Here is a 20,059-nt window from a genome sequence, read left to right on the forward strand (position 1 = left end):
CTCAGGAAATGTTCTTTCAGAGCGCACCTGACATCCGACAATCCACAAATCACTCATGATTTATCTCAAAATAATGTTTCAGTGGAATCTTTTCTCATGTCTCAATGCATGTTTCCCCCTTTTTAGGAAAGACCAACAAAAGCCCCTCTTTTTTGCTTCAGGCCAATTTGTAACAATGGTGGTGAAAAAAAAGATACTGGATGCATCTATAAAACGTGGCAATTTGCTTAATGGACTCTGACAAAGCCATTGGGGGTCTTTATTTAGATGCAGATGACTTCCTCCATACTGGCTTCCTCTGTCACTGGTGGAGCCGCCTGTCAGGGAGAAGTGAGGAAAGCTTGCTCCTGTTTCCACGCACTGACAGTCAATCACCGCCGCTGTCTGTCTGCATGTTGAGACTGACGAACTGCCAGTCTACGCTCACCCTTTGGCTCCCACTGTTTCCCCTTCACTCTGTATAGATTATCGATTTGTGCAGCAAAAAGAGAAAAAAAAAGATCTCTCAAACGGTATATTTCATGTGTGTGTAGTCTCATGCGTTCATGGTTGTTCTAAAGGTAAAAGAAAATGGGAATTTGGTTTTTTATATCGTCATCAACAATTAAGCTATTCTCTATTCAATTGCTGTATTGCACACGCGATACGTTTTTCGGCCTGCAAGAGCTGATAAGCAACCAGCATTTTGAAAGCAGTTTTTTTTTTGCTATGAAGCAATCTTGGGAGGAGTGAGATGGGGAGCAGTGGTGAGGCAACAGTGCCCTCTTGGGAATCAAAAACACAAGGATATTGGAAACTTGGGGACTTTGAAGACGTTGCCTTTTGGTTATTTGGTTATACAAATTCTTAAAAGACACTATTGGCAGATTCAGCAATGAAGAAGATATTTGTTTATCTCTGCCATGCCATTCTCTATTTGTAAATTACTGTATCTTTGAAAGAAAGAAAAACAGATATTTAGTTTGTTTTGAACAAATCCTTAAAGGCAGGAAGCTACAGACCAACAGGGAGTGCAACAAGATTTCTCTCTGCACAATTAGACCAAAGTCCTTAGGGCTAATGTTTTGAAGACGGTAAAATTAGGCTTCTCCCAAAAATAAACACAGCAGATGGAGTTCTGATAATTGGACTTAAATATGACTTCTGTGTGTGTAAGATGTGCTAATGGGGTTTAATCTTCAGAACTGTCGTAGCCTGAAATCCTCTGTGTTTTTCCTCACTGACGACGAGAGATTAACGCTTATCCGCCAGAGTGGTTTCTTCAACGCCACAAAGGGGCCCCGGAGGTCTGTAGCCTGGGGAGGGACCTGCACTGAAACACGGAAACCTTTTACATTAGCATGTTAACCTGCTCCAAGCAACGGCCTCCCAAACCAAATGGACCGTGGCGAAGCCTCGACATCCTGCAGATTCATGTTCTCTGAATTCCGTCGAGGGTCAGTAGCGAAGTGCTGTTGGATTTAGACGGCTTCGTGGATGTTGCTAGAGAGAAATGTTTTAGGCATAATCTAACAGGGTTTTTTTACCTTGTAACTGCACGAAGGACCTAAATGATATGGACTACATTGTCATAATAAGACTAAAAAACATTTGTTCTGTTGATGCATTCACATGATATAATAATATAGAATTACAATAACGCACCACCCACCTAAATTACTCAAATTTGAAGAGCATACAGCCATCCCTTGTCTGAACATGTGACATGCTGACTTACAGAAATGAGTGATGCAGCTCCACCCCTTGGAATGAGATTGGTGCATCTCATTTCAGGACTCTCCAACAGTCATCTGCCGCTGCTGTCCCCTGGGACGGAGCAGTCGCATTTCAGTTTGCCGGAGCTGTATAGCGCACAGTCAACCGCAAACACTCAGGAGCAGTCACTACTGATGACGTTCGACAACACAAAGGCCAAGATTTGAATTGGCCGCATGGGACAAAGGCATCAAATGAATGTTTTATTATTGACTCGATAGAACAAAAGCAATCACTTCCTCGAATCTCTCTGATGAAAAGTAGAACAAAAACCCAGACCGGAATATTTGTGCTCTGTCTGAATCTTTATTTCTGAGGGCAAGGACCTTGTCACAGCTGCCATGATGGAGGTGAGCAAATTGTAGTTCCCATCTGGCTGTATAATGAGCTCAGAGCGAGACGCGGGCTCACTAATAGAAACATGCCATACGAGCAAAACAAACAGCGTGGCTTTTTACAATAGCATAAAGGGCCCTGCAATTTATTTTTGAGTGTCTCGTTTTATGACGCTCTTTCCAGCTCACTGTGGCAATGCACTGTGATTTGTCCTTTTACAATACCACCCTAATTGTTGGACTTGGTTTTCTGGGCACTTTGAACGGGGGAAGGTGGTCAGGCTGAACCGTTTAAGTGCAAGCAGCTCATTGAAATTCAAGAGGGAAGCATGTGAGAGAATGGTCGTATTTGACTATTAATTAAAACGTTACAGTTTAAAGGGAAACCTCTGTGAGGTGTCAGGATAGCTCCAAGTGAGGAAATGGTAATCTTACATTGTGTTTTTAGAAAAAAAGTATCTAAAAACTTACTGTAAAACCCCTGATGCCATTACCTACTACAGCAATTTTAGCAACGGAAACTATTAGGAGTGAGAATAACGTAATAGTACTTTACTAGAAAAAGTATAACTAAAAGGAAGAATGCAAGGCTCTTTCTATGGGGGGGGGGACTGTTCCAGAATCTGCGCTCTTATTAGTTTAGGGGAATGCCGAATAAAAGATATGTCACCATCAATGAGTGACATCTTCAGTCCTTAGTATGAGTGAGATCCAATACTTCTAATTATGAACTTCAACATTTGGTTGTATTTAAGTTCCCTGCATTCAGAATTCGAATCAGCTTTATTGGTCATGTATGCATAAGCAAACATGGAATTTGACTCTGTTTTTTGCTTATTCTCCACATAGTGTACATATGGTTTCTTATACACGATATACTATATACAAATTTACAAGTAAAATATAAAAAACAAAAAAGCGGGAGAGAGTTCAAACAATTAACAACAAGATAATATAAATGTTAATATATACAAGAACAACAACAATAGTGAATCGAGCTCAAGTGAAGAGGGAGGTGCAGTCTGGTTTATTGTTCATATGTGAGGGAACACATGACGTTACATATAACTTTGCATACTTTATATTGTAAGTGCTGATATCAGACGTAGTATTACTAACTATAGGGATCTATTATTTTAAACAATTAATTAATCCGAGATAAGACCTTGTTTCCGGTTACTAGGGTAAGTAAAAGGGACTAGAAGAAGAGTACTGGCTCCCACCTAGAGTTCATTTTGACTGTCGGAGTGGCGTTACCCTCATCAAACTTCATCAAGGGGCGCCGTTTGTAAAATCTTGCACGTTCTAAAATCCTGTGCAGTTTTCGTACATGAATAAAAAAAGCAGGACAATATTCACATGTCACTTTTTCAAACATTTAGAGACAAAATCATGTAAATACATGCAAACAACTTTTACAAGTACAATGTTTGGCAGTAACACAAAGTTGTTAAATAATAAATGTTAAATGTAAATGTAAATGTTAAATGCTATATAAATATAAATAGAGGGATGGCTACGGCGGAAGGCGCCGTTGCTTAGCAACCGACTTCTCAAACAAGCGCGAGCGGCAGACTCGGCACGTTAACTCTCCTCTGGAACACGGCTCCATGGATCTTTTAGATATTTAACGTTACATTTAAGTAGTCGAATGGCGGGCAAGAAGAAAGAGGCGACTCTCCAGGTCGGACAAACACAACACGGCGTGTGTAATGTTGACATCAGCCCTCCATGTTTTTTTTAAAAGTTAACTAACTTAAAGCTCTAATATTAATTGAGCTTTTCTTGTGCAGGCCTCGGTCACAAACCAAGAGCAGTGGGAGGAGATGCTTGCGACCAAAGGTTTAACAGGTAAGCACTTCAGACGCGTTATGTGCCGTCAAAGGTGAATACTAATCGTCACAATCTGTTCAATAGTGTCGTGTAAAATGAGCGCCGTCGTTGTGAGTGTCATTTATTGTATGTTGCTGCCCCCCTGTGTTCATCGCGATAACTGCAGGTCGAATGCTCACACCAGTCCTCCCACTGTCTCTGTTCCAGTTGTAGATGTGTACCAGCAGTGGTGTGGTCCCTGTCGAGCTGTGGTCAGTCTCTTGCGCAAAATAAAGAACGAACTGAGTGATGATCTGTTACATTTTGCCACGGTGAGCACCAAGTAAATTTAAAACGTGAACAAATTAATTTCTAGACACAACGTGTGAGGGAGCGGCCGTTGACTTGTCTCTGTGTGTGTGTTCTTGCTGCTGGTGTAGGCCGAGGCAGACAGCATCAACGCCCTGGAGAGGTATCGAGGGAAATGTGAGCCCACCTTCCTCTTCTATGGGGTGAGATGTGTGTTAATATATACAGTACGTGTTTGCGTTATTGTGCAGTAGATGTGTGTTTTCATGCTGTTTTTGTCCTTTGTATACAATGCTTGTCTACTAATATTGTACACAATGTGTACTATTCTGTCTTGTATAAGACTTATTTTACTGTATACGGTGTAATAATCTAGGCCAAGACATAGGGTTGTGGATAGAGTGCTGGTTTCCAGTGGTGATGCAATATGCTGCCCATTATTTCATTTGTATTACCCGTTTCCTTTATTAATTAGAATTATGCTCATTCTTCTGCCTGAACTCCAATTGTTAGTTGTTCAGACTCATTCCATAGTTTTGCATCTTACCTACATGGGCCTGATGTTGTCAACGCATATCTGTTTGTCCCGGCGTCTCAAATGTCTTTGTGTCGAATGAACAGGGCGGGGAGATGGTGGCTGTGCTGCGAGGGGCCAATGCTCCTCTCCTACAGAGGATGATTGTGGAGGAACTGGCCAACGAGAAGTCGGTCCTGGAGAGAGGTCGTGAACGTAAGAGGGTGGGCAGTGAGATACACACACATTCGGTTTGAGGGCTGAAACAATAGTCCTTTTGCACAGGAGACATCTTGACTTGTGATAGCAGGAAAACCACTTGTGTGACGTTGACAAGTCAAAAAGGTTTCCTTGAACAAAAAGCCTACTGGTCATTTAAGCTCACCATTGTTGATCTGATTTGATGCTTTTCCTCCTCTTTTCTCTTCTTGTGCAGATTTAATTTGACTGTAGACAGAAATGAATCAATTACTATTTAGACAATTGTTGAAGCATTGTATGCTCCAATATTTAGTAACTTTTAAGTAATTTCTGATCAGAAACTCAAAACATTCTCTGATTCTGGGTTTCAAATGTGAGCATTTACTGCTTCTCTTTAGGTTAAAGATGATGGTCTGATGGATGATGAGAAGAAGGACGAGGAGGAGTCACCGCAGCAGTCAGAAAATGACGAAAGCCTAATTGGTACTACTACAAACTATCAAAAAGAATTGGTCGTTTTAATTGCTGTTAATGTTATTAACGTGATTATCATCATCGTGTTTAGCAGCCTCATCATGATTCAGCACTTGAGCGGCTTTACTGATCTAGACTCAAGCTGTTCTTGTCTCCTCTAGTTCCCGCCAGTAAATCCTACACAGTTGCCATCATCAAACCAGATGCTGTTGCTCACGGCAAAGCAAATGAGATCATTATGAAGGTACCCAGAGACTAACACTGCTCACAACCTGAGAAGATATGATTGTCTCAAGCCTTCCCGCTGACATTAGTTAATTTACCTGACATTACTCCCCTGGCTAGATTCAAGATGCTGGGTTTGAGATCCTGGCCCACGAGGAACGCACCCTGACTGAGGTTGAGGCTCAAGATTTTTACCGACACAGAGCAGAAGAGGTAACGTGAGAGCAGATCAGAATAGTAGCAAAAAGGCACATCGCACACACAAACATACACACACATACATTTTGATCTTACAGCAGATGGTGTCATATTAATCAAACAATGAATTGGTTAATATCAGTCCATTTAAATTCAATCAACATCCTAGTGGAAGAGTCACAACCGGTGGAAAAATCCTTTCAATTAGTTTGCAATACTTCACACTTCCAAGCACAGGGCTTAAAATAGATCTGCTGTGTGAGCAGCTTTTATTTTTGCTTATCTGGCTGTTTGTGATGCGACTAAATGATTCAAGACTCAGAAATACGGAAAATTTGTTGTTGTTGAAACAACATAATACTATACATACAGTATTGAAACTGCCTTTTTAGAAAATATATTCATACAAATTTTCCTCCCTCTTACTCACCATGAAAATGTAAGGTCTGGTTCAAGACTTCTTTATGTGTTTGTTAACCCGTCTGTGTGTATGCGTGTATGTGATGGTGGTTTCAGGCTGGCTTTGAAGACTTGGTGCAGTTTATGTCCAGCGGACCGTCCCATGTTCTGGTGCTCTCTCAGGTCGAGGGCTCGCCTAGTGTTGTGCCAGCATGGCGGGAGTTGATTGGCCCAACGGACATAGAGGAGGCTAGGAGAGATAAACCACAAAGGTTGGTTACTGGAAATTACACAAAAAATGATCATCAAATATTCATAAATACATCAAATTGGATACAAAGAAAGCATTTTAAAGTATAGCATTTATTCATGCACTGCTGATTGCGACAGTGTGAGACAATCTCAGGCTTAAGTCTGTGAAAGCAAACAAACAGCACATTCTCGCCTGCTCCTTCAGACACACCCAAACATAATGCCTCTCTCTAGCCGAGCACCAGCTGAGCAACCATCTGCTCTCCTCTCCTTTCTCTCCCCCCCTGGCTTCCCTGCAGCTTGCGGGCACAATACGGCACACAGACGCTGTTCAACGCAGTGCATGGTAGTGAGGACGCGGACCGGGCCAGCAGGGAGCTGGCCTTCTTTTTCCCAAACTTCAGGACGACCTCAGTGACGGAGCAGGATGGGGAGGAAGAGCGTGTGGAGAGGACACTGGCTCTCATCCGGCCTGACGTTGCCAGAGATAACAGAGGTGGGGCCTGTGCCATATAAGCACAAGTACACGCGTGTGCGGCCGCAAATACACACACACACACACACACGGGTGGTTCATACTGACATGGTGGGAATGCTTTGTGATTCCCACAACAGAGGTTTTGCACGACAAAGTTGTAGCTCCAGGTATTTTATGTAATTGATCAATGCAGAATGTATCGTCTTTCAAACTGGAATTTGCCCATCTATATTTAAACATATTTAAATATCATTCATTCCACATGTACATCTAGCTAAAACAAATGCTATATAATAATAATTATATAATTAAGTCAATGAACACTGCTGAAACAGAAACTGACAAAACAGTTTAACTTTATTGAAGGTTGGATTGATTGCTGGGCTGTTTCATTAGACCATATTAGCTAGCGGTACCTAATAAACTGTCAAATTAAAGTATATTTATAATGTATTATTGTTCCACAGAGGAGATCTTGGCTCAAATCCACAGGTCGGGCTTCACCGTGGCCCTCAAAAGAGAGGTGATGTTGACAGAGGACCAGGTCAAACAATTTTACTTCCAACATGTTGAGGAAGATTTCTTCCCTGCATTGCTTCAAAGCATGACCAGGTAACTTAATACACGCGCAAATCAGATCTACAGAGTAGTGTGTTACTGCAGATGCAAATTCACCTGTGTGTTTTCCCAGTGGACCAGTGTTGGCGTTGGTTCTGGCCAAAAGGGGGGCTGTCCATCACTGGAAGAACATCCTTGGTCCCACTGATGTTAATAAAGCCAGAGAGCAGAGTCCTGAATGGTGAGTGACATGTGCCGCCTCTATTCACACAATGGAAAAAGGAAACCTGAGTTTAGTTGCAGTGCATTATATGATGAGTGGAACTCCAGGTTTATTACCTTATTTTCAAGATTTAGCATAACGATTGACATTTGTTCTTACTTGATAATTCCAAATAAATTTTACCGTACTGTATAGGGTAAGTGGAACCTGACTTTGGGCAAGTAGATTGAACCAGTTTATTAGATATTGATGGTACCCGCCTGACTTCTGTAACCCTCATCCCAGTCTAAGGGCCCAGTTTGCTGTGGTGAACGAGCCAATCAACCAGCTGCATGGCAGCGAAAGTCACATAGAGGCAAAACGAGAGATCAACTTCTTCTTCCCTGAACAGCGCACACTGGCAGTGATCAAACCCGATGCCATGAATCAGCACCGAGGTTCTCTCCTGGTCATTTTGTACATTATCAAAACGTACTTGTACTTTTGGATGTGCACAAGCATTCACATAATAAAACTGCTGTCATCTTTTTCCCCTGTAACAGAAAATATTCTGGAGGAGATCAGAGGCAGCGGTTTCTCCGTAAAGCAGCTGAAGGAGATGGTGCTGTCGAGGGAGATGGCCGAGCAGTTTTACAAAGAGCACAAAGAGAAGCCTTTCTTCGGCCAACTGGTGGAATTCATGTGTCGGTAAGAACTCACCTGAACGCGGCCAAAGGAGGAGGCTAAAGTGAGAAAAGCACACTGTTTCCCCCGAAAGTATCACAAGTTATTTTAATAGTAATCTCAGCTGCTTAAAATCAAAGTGGCTAGGGAAGTCCATCTCAATTTCATCCTTCGTTCCACTGCAGATCTGGATTTTGGAGTAATCTTCCGCTCCAATTAGTCCCTTTGCTTGGTTGTTACACAACTGCTCGGACACAATGAGCAGAGAGATGTTTGCAGCTGAGCACTAAAGCCTGAGAAACTACCTTTATAGTCACTCTTCTTCAAGATCGCCTCGGCTTTACTCTAAATAACTGTAGTTTTGTATCCTCACCTTTTGTGTAATATTTCAAATGTTTGTCACATTTAGCTAAGGGTCCACTTTGTATCCTACAATGTATTAAAGGAGCAACTTAACACCACACAGTATATTTCACTCTAAAGCAGGTTCTTGCTGAAAATGAGGGGATTCAAAGCAGAGCTCAAAGCTACATTTAGCGAGACATATAAAGCAGCCTGCCATCGCTTCATCAGACCTACGTGTCAGCGATGAAACCTGAGCTTCACCTTCTAAATGCATGTTCCTGCTTTCCCTGTAAATAATGATGCCTGTTTTGTTTCAGCGGCCCCTGTATGATGCTCATACTGACCAAGGAAAATGCAGTGGAGGAGTGGAGGGCCGCTATGGGCCCTTCAGACCCTGATCAAGCCAAGACAGTATCCCCAAACTCCCTGAGAGCCCGCTTTGCCTCCGACATCCTCCACAACGCCGTGCACGGCTCCTCCGATGAGCAGCACGCAGAGGAAAAGATCCGTTTTATCTTTGGTGACATCTGCGCGGAGCTCGCCGGTGATGGAGAGACTGACACATCCAGTTTGGGTAATCATATGATGTGTGTGACAGTCATTCCCATCAGGCACACCATCTGGTTCCAAATAAATAACACTTTTGTCGTGATGTTTATTCCTGCTATAAACATTATTTCAAGTTTCTTACGGTTTAAAAGACAAATAGGGAAAAGCTGAGACTAAAGATCTGTTCCTTACAGAAAAAGAGCAAGACGATTCTGCAAATGAAGACAGAAGAAACTCAAGATGTTCAACTGAAGAAATGTCTGCTAACTGTCCCCAAGGTTGGTAATGAGTATGTAACGCATTAGCTATCCCGATTAAAGGGCTAGATCATTAAAGCCTTCTGAGTTGACACAGAAAGGCCTCTTCCTGCCCAAAGGCTCACAGAGCCACACAGTTTATATGCCTTTGAACACATAACAGATAATATAACGTAATTTATCATTTATTGGATCGGTAACATGATTCACTTGTTTCAATATTCATCTTTGAGTTTGGTAACACTTCCCAGGTTACCACTGATACTGCAACAGTCGGCTCTGTCGACCCTTATTATGTTAAACATTTGATGGGAAACACGAATGCTATATTTCCTCTTTTTGATGCTAAAATTGTATCTGGGTGCTTCTGTGTGTTAGCTGCAGATTTCAAAGGGTCAATATATTCAATTAACACACAGCAATGACTGCATTTCATCCTGGGAAGTGAGACTGACAACCAAGTAGATACTTCTCTTGTCCCACAATTCAGATAGATTGCAAGAGTGGGGAGAGGTATCTCATTTCATTCATTGAAGAATGAGGCCATTGGTCTGCATAATGTCACTTAACATCAGCTGGAATGGAGATGAAACTTCTTTTATAGTCGCTTTATCTAGACAGTAAAGTAAATCTTCACCAGCTGCATTGAGAAAAATTTCAATTCAAATGTGAAATTCTTGCTCAGGATTCCATTTCCAAAAGTCTACAATAATAGTTAATAGTTTTATTTGTTGAAGATTTGTGCTAACTCTCCTCTTTACCTTACAGGTGAAACCGCTAACGCGGATCAGCGCAGCCCCCCGGCAGCAGGAAGTGACAACACGCAAACTGAATCTGCAGGCTTAGTGCGGTAGTTTTCTTTTGTATTGTGGGCCTATTCTGTAACATTAGGGGAACAATCCATCTCTCCATGAATCAGGAAATCGACAAGACACGCGTTTCGTAGACATGCATGTGGAGGATCAATAGCCAGTTATAGGGAGTATTTGCAGACTCAGGTCCTTTTAAATAGCGCTGACTGTCACTTACAGTTTATGGACATTTCTGGCTTGACACAGCAGCTGTAAGCTTTACAACTAAGGATCACACAGAGTAACTCAGAGAAGTATTTAGCGTAATCCAAACTGTTCGATCGTTCTCCAATTGCCTACAATAAAGTTATCAATTTTAACTTCTACATGATTAAATAATTGCTTAGTGTTTGGCTGAATGTTGAATGTTTGAACTGAACATTCATTATGGCTCAACATATAGGTGGATCAAAAAAAAACTTCATTTAGTCATTTATTTAATTTCTCTTAGCGTAAAGCAAATGTACAATGTCTAACAGGTATGTTAGATTATTGTTTTACATCTCTTCAATGTCACAGATACATTTGTTAACTTTCACAAAACAAATGAAAGAATGTTCACATCAGTCATGATGCGGCGCTAAAAACCGAGTCATGTTAACATCATTTGTCAACTAACTCCGAGAGTTGTTTTGGGGCGGCGTGTCCTCCCAGTCGTTTGCAGCCTCCAGTAAGAAGTCTTCGTCCATTTCATCTTCGCCTGCAGTGAAAGACCTCTGGAACATCTCCATGATGCCCCTCTGGTTTGTGTCCTGAGACAATGCAATCCATCAGGTTTATCACTCAATCTGCAGACACCACTTTGGATCTAGCTTGCTCTGTGCGCTCCGGGTGAATGCTTTCTGAAAACCCAACAGGCCAACACATCTATTTCTACACGGGTGCAGAAGCTTACCCTCGAGTGGAAGCTGGCGGTCACAGCTTTGTCTGAGAGGTTGGATTCAGACAGGCCCACCTGCTCCAAGATATTCATTTTCTCCTGGATCATAGGCCTGGATCCATAAAGGGATAAATTGTTATAATAGAGCAGATACAACTTAATTCACTGTTTTTTTTACAATAACAGAGAAACCAGATTAATGGACTAGACCCTCTGCTGTTCCCTTAGTGGAAGACCAGGGAAATGGGCAGGACAATTACTTTGAAATGCTGTGCAATTATCGTTTTAATTGGATCATTCTGCCATCTGATTGATACATACCACAGGTGATCGTCTGCGGTTCCCTTGGCAACCAGGTAGTGAATGTTCACATTGCTGGTTTGTCCAATACGGTGCACCCTATCCTCTGCCTGAACGAGAATCTGCAGGGGAAAAAAGCATTTATTTGACAAATGGTCTGCTTGAGGAAAAATGTCAATAGAACTGTATGATCATCCTGTCACTTGTACTATAATATGTGCCCACACTTCCCTGCAGCTATTAATATATAATATGAATCAAAGCCCAAAACTACACTGGACTGTGAAAGTCATATGACCCGTTATTCCAACTTTCGGGTACGTTATATAATTGGGCAAAAAAACAAAAAACAAAAAAGTTACCTTATGGTGCGTTTCCACCGAGCGGTACGGTACGGGTCGGGTCGGTACCCTTTTATTTGTGTCTCCACTGAGAAAAGTACCAAAAATCCACACCGTACAGCTCGGTGGAAACGCGCTATTATAGACTTACATTGAGAAAAATAAATATAAATAGGTAAAACAGACTACAGAAACAGAAAAATCCTGCTAATCTTATTCAAAAGTCAAACTTATTTGGCTTCATGCTACAGTGAAAGACATTGCAGCCGAAACAGAGTCCAAAAGGAAAATACTACAAAATAAAACATTTCCGACATACGGTATTTCCTACTTTCCACTTCTTACCCCGGGGTTCCAGAACAGCTCAGCGAAGATGACCAGGTCAGCGGCATGCAGGGTGAGACCCATGTTAGCCGCGGTGATGGACAGCACAGCCACACAGGTCTTGGTCGAGAACTGGAACTTCTCACACAGCTGCTGCCGCTCCGCTGACGGAGTGGACCCGTCAATGCGGATGTGGGTGACGTTCTGGGGGAGGAATTTTAAAAAAGGGGTTGGATTGGTTTAGGTTGGCTGACCAATGCAAATACAAAAAAAGTATTCAACACTGATTGATGATACAAGTTGTAGTAGCATTAAGCTTATCTGCTGGTGCCCACACTTCCCTGCAGCTATTATCGAGTGTGGACTTAAGAGTCTGGTTGGAAAAAAAGGTTATCGAAACTAACCTTTTTTAGCAATTCGGTGGCGATATGATCCAGGACCAGCTTATGATGGGCGAACACGAGAAACTTCTCCCGCCCACACTCCAGCATGTCTGTGACGTACTCCCTGGCAGAGGCAGAAACACCGCAGCTCTGAACTATGTCACACAACTATTCAGTTCCCATATGGATTCATTACAACTCTTCAAAGAGATCTCAAATCCAGAACACGCACTATGGCCCCGACACAAAGGTTTGGATTCGTCTTACATTTTAATCTCGGGGCTCATATCATCTGAGCTGAATTGACTTACTGATCTCTGGCTATTAGAGCGCCGTTGTACTTACATAATGGCCTGCAGCTTGGCTTCCGCTGTGTGGTTATAAAAGACGAGGAGGGCTTGTTTCTCTTCTTTTTTCTAAAAGAGGGAGATATGGAATAACACAAGATAAGAACAGACCGAGGATTCTGATTGAGGATTTGATAAGACGGACATTACTCAAAATGAACAATGCCGCTACGCTCACTCTCATTAATGGAAAATAAGACTATTCAACTATTCCAAGTCAGATTAAAAGCACTTGGGTGTTTTTTGGACTGAAAAGACTCCTTGTGTGTGTGTGTGTGTGTGTGTGTGTGTGTGTGTGTGTGTGTGTGTGTGTGTGTGTAGAGGGCTGAAGTTACATAACCCCATTGTACTTAACAGTGCTTTCCTTTTGATTTGATTGATTGCTTTTGCATTACATAGAGACAGAATTCTTTCAGAGTCAGTGACTTTCGGATGGTAACTTACATTTCGGTGTCCATCGGCCAACCGCTTGGCAGCAGCTGACAGAGCTGCTTTAATGCGGGTGTTGACACCATCTATGGTCACCGTGACAACCTTGCGTTGTTTAGCGGGAAGCTGGGACAGAACGTCGGACTTGAGGCGGCGTATCATCAGACACTCGTCGAGCAACAGCCTCAACTCGCCGAGGTTAGAGGAGCCGGAGTAGTCCCACCCCCAGGTCGACTAGAGAGGAGCCGGGGAATTAGGAAGAGGAATAGAGGGTGATAGGAAGGAAGAATGGAGACAAAGATGTGGAGGTTGATTTGAATGGAAAACCTCAACTGCAAGTGTCTAATGTCATTGCTCTTTTTAAAACATAAATAAATATTTGTTTTGAAGCACTCAATCAAGCAACTAACTGAAAGACTTCACACGGAGGAATCAATGCTCAACTGGATGTTTGACAAAAACAGACATTTAATAAGGAGAGAAAATCTTTACAAACTTCAAAGTTAGTCATCACATCTAAATAAGGGTTGTCATTGGCCTTTAAATCTCAAAGGCTGTCCCCTACTTGAAACCACCCAAATTAATTAGGAGATTAAGTGGAAAGAGCAGAGCAACAAACGACAAGTGGAGTGGAGACAAAGAAAAACCACAGAAGAATCTGCAGAGATCTTAAGAGCAGTTTAAATGTACTAATTTCATAATTGCAGAGGTCACTCATTTTCACATATGTAGCTGCATGTATGTGAGGCAGGTAAAGTGGATGAATAAATAATCCCAATTCCCACACCAAAAGCCCTCCATACCCTCTGAGGTGTGTTCATCTACCTGTGTGGCGCCGCAGTAGCGCATCCCAAACTCATGGAAGCGAGGGAAGAGTGTAGGCCTGACCGCCAGGATCTGGGTGTAGAGCTCGGAGGGTCTGGACATGGCAGGGGTCCCGGACAGAAGAATCACTCTCTTCGCAGCCTGAGGATGGAGAAAACAACTCTGATCAGATTAGTGCCGAGGGAGTCAGAAACCCGACTGGGAGCCAAATGCTGCAAGGTTATGTTTGTGGATCCATCTTACAGGTAAATACACATCTCTAATGTGTCGTCACAGGGAAAAATACACTTTAATTTTAGGGATCCCAATGTATAATTAAAAGAAGACATGTGTTGTAGGGGAAATTAATAGATGCATGTAGTGTTTGAATAAATTAAAAATAATAATAATAATAAAAAAGTCCTTTGCGTGGAAAAGGTTTTGAATGGTGGTGCAGTGATCCTTGTTCACTTTGAGTGAAGATTCTTCCTAAACATTTTGCTTTAATGGCACAAATACTGCTGGTTGAGGCAAAAACATGGTCTTTGTCCGATGTAAGAAATCCCAGATCTGGTTTCCCATTAAACTGGTTAACTGGCCCGAGGTGGGTTTGACCGCCAATTTTATGTAAATCTGCGTCTCAATTGAAGAATCTTAATGAACCTGAATGTAAAATAACCTTTTCTATGGTGGATGAAGCAAGGTTACAACCTGATACCAAATGCAAATCTCCTTCTTTGAACAGACCGAATTTGTTATTCTTCGATGCGCTGCTTTGAACATTTGTGTAGTAACGAGTAAAAAGATGGGAAATTGGGTGAATGTTAAGATAATTAACAATCAAACTAAAACATTGAATGAAAGAGAGGAGAAGAATACGCACCTTCAGCAACGGCAAAGCTGCTTTACAACGAGCAGTCTTCATGTTCTTCAGAAAGTGACACTCGTCCTGCACAGAACAACAATATCATACATTTTGCTTAAAATAGACAGAAGTTGCTCTCAGGGAAAAGAATACAGAAAATAAAAACACATCAATAACGAATAACTGAATTAGAAACAAACCATGATGAGAACATTGAAGCGATGTCCCAGCTGCAGCTTGTCCATCCTGCTCAGCAGGTCGTAGCTGATGATGTTGACCAAACCGGACCGCAGGTCGTCTTTGGCCTTCACCACCACGTTGATGCTGTCAGGACTCAGGGAGGGGAGCCAGCGCCTGAAGGCCTTCGGGCACAGATAATTAGTCATGTCAGAGAAGCAGAAGGAAGGACTCTCAGGCCGTACGCAGTCGAGACTCTGAAATGAGCAATGAGCACTACGGAGACAGCCAATTACAATTGTGTTACCGACAGCACGATTTAACATGACTAATTGCAAACAATTCATTTCAACTGCTGTGACAGCGTTCCCTTTTAGAAATAACCCATCATGTAGTAAAGAAAAATGTCCCCTGCAGTCCAAGTGTTTCTGACAGTCCTCTTACTTGCTCCCCATTCGCCTGTCAACTGGACTTAACCTCACAAATTATAGCTTCCGTGTTCTGCAGTAGATTTGGCCAAATGCACAAAAAGAACAGTGCAGATAAAAAAAAAAAAAGGCGGACATAGTAACTTTAATAGGTCGACATCCTGTGACTAAACCCTCCTCGGCGATTCCAAGTTTTGATTTGAAGACTGTGCTTGAGCCAAGAAATCTATTTAGAGAGCAGACTGTCTCGTTGTGTCAATAGACAGAAAGCCAAGTAAAGCTCCTCTGAAAATGTGCCGCTAGTGAAGCCCGGTAATGCAGACAATAGATGCTGCCGAAAATGAGACGACAATATGAGAAAAGGGACACCCAATATGAAATTAGAAAGTGGTGATATAGAACAAAGAGGCTGACATTTAAATGAGGCCGAGTGCGGGGGGCCGTCATAATGGCCTTGTAGTCAAAGACCAGTCTAGCTCTTCTGTAAAAATGTATTTTAAAATAAGGACATTTTTCAAAAAAGCCATACTGAATATTGTGTGTGAAAATATTTAAAGTTTCAGCAATGTCAGATGAAAACAAAAGGATTCAACAAAGGAAAACTGTAGAGCCAGAAATTAATGTAATACTGCCATCTCCCCTACTGGGGTATAAGTATCAAATACAATACAAGCAGCCCTTTGTATTAACATTCCTGAAATGCAGACGAGCTCCAAGCAGAAAGATGCATGATAATGTAGCGCATCCAAGGAGAGAAGAAGAATATACTAAAGAGGCCGTCTGCCTCCTTGATTTAGAGCGATATTGGCACAATTAAATGTTAAGAAAGGAAAAAAACTAACACTTTAAAACACCCACTGCAAAAAAACACCACTCTTTTACCTCGGCCCATGTGAATCGCACAGAGGAGGGAGCCACCACTAGCAAGGGCCACTCACTCCTGTAGTAGGCTGCGATACAGATGGCCTGCACAGTCTTTCCCAGGCCCATGTCATCAGCCAGGAGGAGGCGGCCTTGTTTGGACACCGCAAAACTGCAAGGACACAAAAACGCTAAAATTAAAAGCAGCAGCCGGACAGAGGGTGGTCACACTGTTCCAAAATCCTCCCTTATTATGACAACTGTGTCCTTATTTTCACACAATTTAGCCAATTACAGATGGCATAGAATTATTGGACACTCAGTGCAGAAGATCCCAAAAAGGCTTTGCGAAGACACCTACTTGACTCCGTCCCTCTGGAAGGGCATGAGGCTGCAGGTGAGCGAGGGGTCGATGGCGGAGAGGTCGGCCTCAGGGACATCTAAAGACCTGGCTTCAGTCCCGTCAAACCTGGCAGAGAATGCCTGGACTACTGCCTTGGGCAGAGGCTCCACCTCCACTGCTGCTATCCCGCTGAGGAGATCCACTGGGTGCGGGGCACAACGCGGTCACACGAGGTGGCAAGTGGAACCGACACAAACAGGACCACGGAGATGAGCATTGCTAAATAACGTTGTCACTCACAGAGTCTCTTGTAATCCCCCAGTGAGAAGCTCCACTTTCTGGTTTTCATGTCTGCAACATAAAAATGACCCAATGCTGCGCGTCAAAAGCTGTCAAATGCAAACACAACATGATCAGAGATGGCAAAGAAGACCGGAAGATGAAACCGATGAGCATAATTTCACTGTTACCGTAGCTCTTGGTCGGCATCTGCTTGAATGCCGCGACGACGTCGGCGTGGTAACCGACGTCAACCTCAAACCGCGCCGGAGACACCATGACGCACGTGCCATGCAGAGTGGCTCCAGGTTTCTGCCAGCCGCTGCACAGCTTCAGCAGAGCGCCCAGCGCTGCGCCGTCGCGAGCTCGGCAGGTGGCCTCGGCCACATCCACTGATTCCGTTCCCTCCAAAGGCCTCAGGGACACGGAGGGTATAGCAGCCGCTTCTTCCACTGCAACAAATACATTTGATTTAGCCTACTTCAGTGAGGAATAAATTAGAAGTGCATGTTCCCATCAATATTTCTCAGATGTTCGTACTTAGCTGTTGATAGTCCTCCAGACTGAAGCTCCAAATCTTTGTGGCAGGTTCTAAGGAAGAACAGAATACTTCATTATTCAAAAGACAGTGCTGACATTCAGACGGACACACATAACCAGATACAAGCTACATAAACACTAGTGTGATATGGTTTATAATGGAAGTTGAATGCATTTAGCTTTGTACAGCTGTGAGTTCAGTCAGTGAGTGCTGGTAGTCCAGATTATGTGCGAGGACGCAATCGAGCCCTCAGGTTGGGTTTTATTTATCTGCTGCACGGTACAAAAAGTCAGCACTGAAAAAACAATGGTGGTTTTTTACATGGTGGTGTTTTAATTCCATTGTTTATTTACTTTGGTATAAGGATATACAGTATGGAAACCAAGCAGGAGAAAATAAATGTTGACAGTTATTGTCGTTGTGTCCATCTTGAATATTATGTGTTGACACACTTGTGTTGTGTTGTGTGTGGCAGTGAAACAGCATAGCAGGTACTTACCATAGTTCTTTGAGGCGATGGATTTGAAAACAGCAATCAACCCTAAGTGGTAGCCCACCTCTACCCTGAAGCGGCCCTCCGTGTGGGGTAAACATTTTCCTCTTACGGCGATGGCAGGCTTTTTAGCAGCATTTGAAGTGGATGAATTGGAGGGGAGCTGTGCCACGGACCTGTGGTTTGGTTTACTGGTTTGCTTGTAGAAGGAATCCACCGCACCACCAGAGCCGCCGGCGGTGACGTTAGGTTCGGGATGAGCCGGCTTTGCACCAAAGCTTCCACCAACAGGATAGACGGGACTGCTCACATGTTGACTTTGCGCCTGAGGAAGCGGGTCAATGACTTGTATCTACAAGGAAGGACGAAGCAAGGAATTAGGAATCACCATAACGCTTTCTGTCCTCAAAACATCAAATGATTAAATAATACAGCACAAATCTCACCTGTCTTGTGGAAGCGGAGTTATGGAGAGGACCTTGTTTGATTTGGTTGGCATTGAGCTGCTTATACTTTTGGCCTTGATTATAGTTATTGAAGCTCGTAAGATCCCTTTTGAAGGGTTGAACAACCCGTTCTGGTGCCAACGCTGAGCCGAGTGCTCCTGGGTGTCGGTGATGGGCGGCATGATCCGAGGGCTGTACCTGCACAGAAGTGCGGCTGATGCTCACTGGCGTGTTCGTATTGATGCTGCTGGTATTTCCAAGTCTTTGAGCTCTTCTCTGCAAAGCCCTCTGCCTGTTTTCCTCAATCTTTCGTTGCTGCTCTGCTGTCAGTTGATTTGACATGATGATCAACTTTGCTTAAACTAATGCTACTTAACGTTACACAACTTCGGGAGGAGTATCAGTCATAGTCCTCGCAAGCCAAGACATCTAGCTTTAACGTTAGTTACCCACGTACATGCGAGCCGTGTGGACCCATCTGGACTATCAGCACTAGTACCACTGTTATTTATAAATGTCTCAAACTTGTATTAGTGCGGCTGCCCTCGCTAAAGGTAAGCTTAGCTGCTAATATGGTTAGCATGGTTAGCACGGCTTCGGTGACGGTAACGCCTAACGTTAGTTACCTAGCAACACTAGTCAACATAATGTCGACAGTGGCTTAAATAAACACAATAGTGTGGTAAAAAGACGACATGGACAACCCGGAAGAAGTCGGGTGAAAATGAAAATTTTAAGCTAACATAAGTCGAACATTTGATAGCTTTTCAAATATTTGCCGCGCAGGAAGTGACGTAGAACAACAAGCAGGCACGTGGATAAGGCGTTTTGGGTTGAAGAGAGATCGCATAGACAGACCTGTCACAATAAAAGGTGGTGGTTAATACGTTGATATTCTATTTTGTCGTGTCGATAATATGTAGTTATCCTGTGAAGGTATTTGTTATAAGAAAAAATAACCAGCATGTTTACTTATATATTTGGAGTTATGTGGTTCCAATGGATGTGAAAATGTCTTCCTTAATTGCTGTGAACTTTAGCATATTCAAAACCAGCAGGACTCTTGGTAATCTATTAAATATTAATCCAATGGCTACAAGCATCTTACTTGACTCCAAGACAGAGACTTTTGCAAAAGTCTCTCACGTCAGCATCATTCATCAATGCTGAAAATGAACCAAGCACATTTGGCCTTCGCTCAATTATTGGATTTATGATTTTTGTCGATACTATACTCCACTGCCTTTGGCCTTTTCAATGGATGTTTATCATTTTTATCATTGTTTTGAACTGTGAACTGTGACTTTATGAATAATTTTGGTTCAACTTAAATTTTCTGCTCTCTGTTTTTCTGATGAAAGGCAGTAAACGTCAACTTCTATAAAAACAAAATATATTCATATATTCATCACCTTCTACT

At 42.7% G+C, this 20,059-nt stretch overlaps 2 protein-coding genes and 1 long non-coding RNA gene across 4 annotated transcripts; 1 reads left to right on the plus strand and 2 right to left on the minus strand.

Moving 5' to 3' along the window:
• The first annotated feature begins 3,107 nt into the window (after positions 1–3,107).
• On the plus strand, positions 3,108–10,724 carry nme9 (NME/NM23 family member 9). Of its 2 annotated transcripts, XM_037489436.2 has the most exons (17): positions 3,108–3,774; positions 3,884–3,941; positions 4,131–4,234; positions 4,343–4,414; positions 4,833–4,949; positions 5,325–5,409; positions 5,562–5,644; positions 5,746–5,838; positions 6,340–6,494; positions 6,774–6,970; positions 7,420–7,564; positions 7,644–7,751; positions 8,019–8,170; positions 8,276–8,420; positions 9,059–9,315; positions 9,485–9,568; positions 10,316–10,724. In XM_037489436.2, the coding sequence occupies exons 1-17, from the start codon at positions 3,742–3,744 to the stop codon at positions 10,399–10,401; spliced, it is 1,974 nt and encodes a 657-aa protein (XP_037345333.2). In that variant the 5' UTR covers positions 3,108–3,741; the 3' UTR covers positions 10,402–10,724. The 2 variants fall into 2 exon arrangements, with proteins under 2 accessions (XP_037345333.2, XP_037345331.2); XM_037489434.2 differs by having other exon boundaries at positions 3,108–4,234.
• Positions 4,846–5,803, minus strand: LOC134132828 (uncharacterized). The gene is made up of 3 exons (XR_009957013.1): positions 5,724–5,803; positions 5,111–5,172; positions 4,846–4,922 (listed from the first exon to the last, which is right to left on the minus strand). It is a non-coding gene; the product is annotated as an uncharacterized LOC134132828 (long non-coding RNA).
• Positions 10,725–10,810: 86 nt separating the features above from the next.
• Positions 10,811–19,538, minus strand: smarcal1 (SWI/SNF related, matrix associated, actin dependent regulator of chromatin, subfamily a-like 1). The gene is made up of 17 exons (XM_037489432.2): positions 18,640–19,538; positions 18,200–18,545; positions 17,700–17,750; positions 17,351–17,611; positions 17,181–17,231; positions 16,899–17,082; positions 16,559–16,709; positions 15,272–15,433; positions 15,090–15,155; positions 14,228–14,368; positions 13,418–13,636; positions 12,972–13,042; positions 12,648–12,750; positions 12,265–12,447; positions 11,600–11,700; positions 11,294–11,390; positions 10,811–11,150 (listed from the first exon to the last, which is right to left on the minus strand). Exons 1-17 carry the CDS (start codon positions 18,979–18,981, stop codon positions 11,013–11,015), a joined length of 2,667 nt encoding a protein of 888 aa, XP_037345329.2. The 5' UTR covers positions 18,982–19,538; the 3' UTR covers positions 10,811–11,012.
• Between the last annotated feature and the right edge of the window lie 521 nt (positions 19,539–20,059).

Source organism: Pungitius pungitius, chromosome 10, assembly GCF_949316345.1.
Source record: "Pungitius pungitius chromosome 10, fPunPun2.1, whole genome shotgun sequence".
Classification (NCBI taxonomy): domain Eukaryota; kingdom Metazoa; phylum Chordata; class Actinopteri; order Perciformes; family Gasterosteidae; genus Pungitius; species Pungitius pungitius.

What these genes read in the sequence shown, in the direction of transcription:
- smarcal1 (XM_037489432.2), bottom strand. Translation starts at nt 18,981, where the DNA reads ATGTCAAATCAACTGACAGCAGAGCAGCAACGAAAGATTGAGGAAAAC. An exon ending in TTCCAGAGGGACGGAGTCAA is followed by an intron (nt 16,710 to 16,898) that starts GTAGGTGTCTTC and finishes GTGTCCTTGCAG; the next exon opens with TTTTGCGGTGTCCAAACAAG. An exon ending in GCCAAGCTGCAGGCCATTAT is followed by an intron (nt 12,751 to 12,971) that starts GTAAGTACAACG and finishes TGCCTCTGCCAG; the next exon opens with GGAGTACGTCACAGACATGC.
- nme9 (XM_037489434.2), top strand. Translation starts at nt 4,019, where the DNA reads ATGAGCGCCGTCGTTGTGAGTGTCATTTATTGTATGTTGCTGCCCCCC. An exon ending in ATCTGTTACATTTTGCCACG is followed by an intron (nt 4,235 to 4,342) that starts GTGAGCACCAAG and finishes CTGCTGGTGTAG; the next exon opens with GCCGAGGCAGACAGCATCAA. An exon ending in GACTGACACATCCAGTTTGG is followed by an intron (nt 9,316 to 9,484) that starts GTAATCATATGA and finishes TGTTCCTTACAG; the next exon opens with AAAAAGAGCAAGACGATTCT.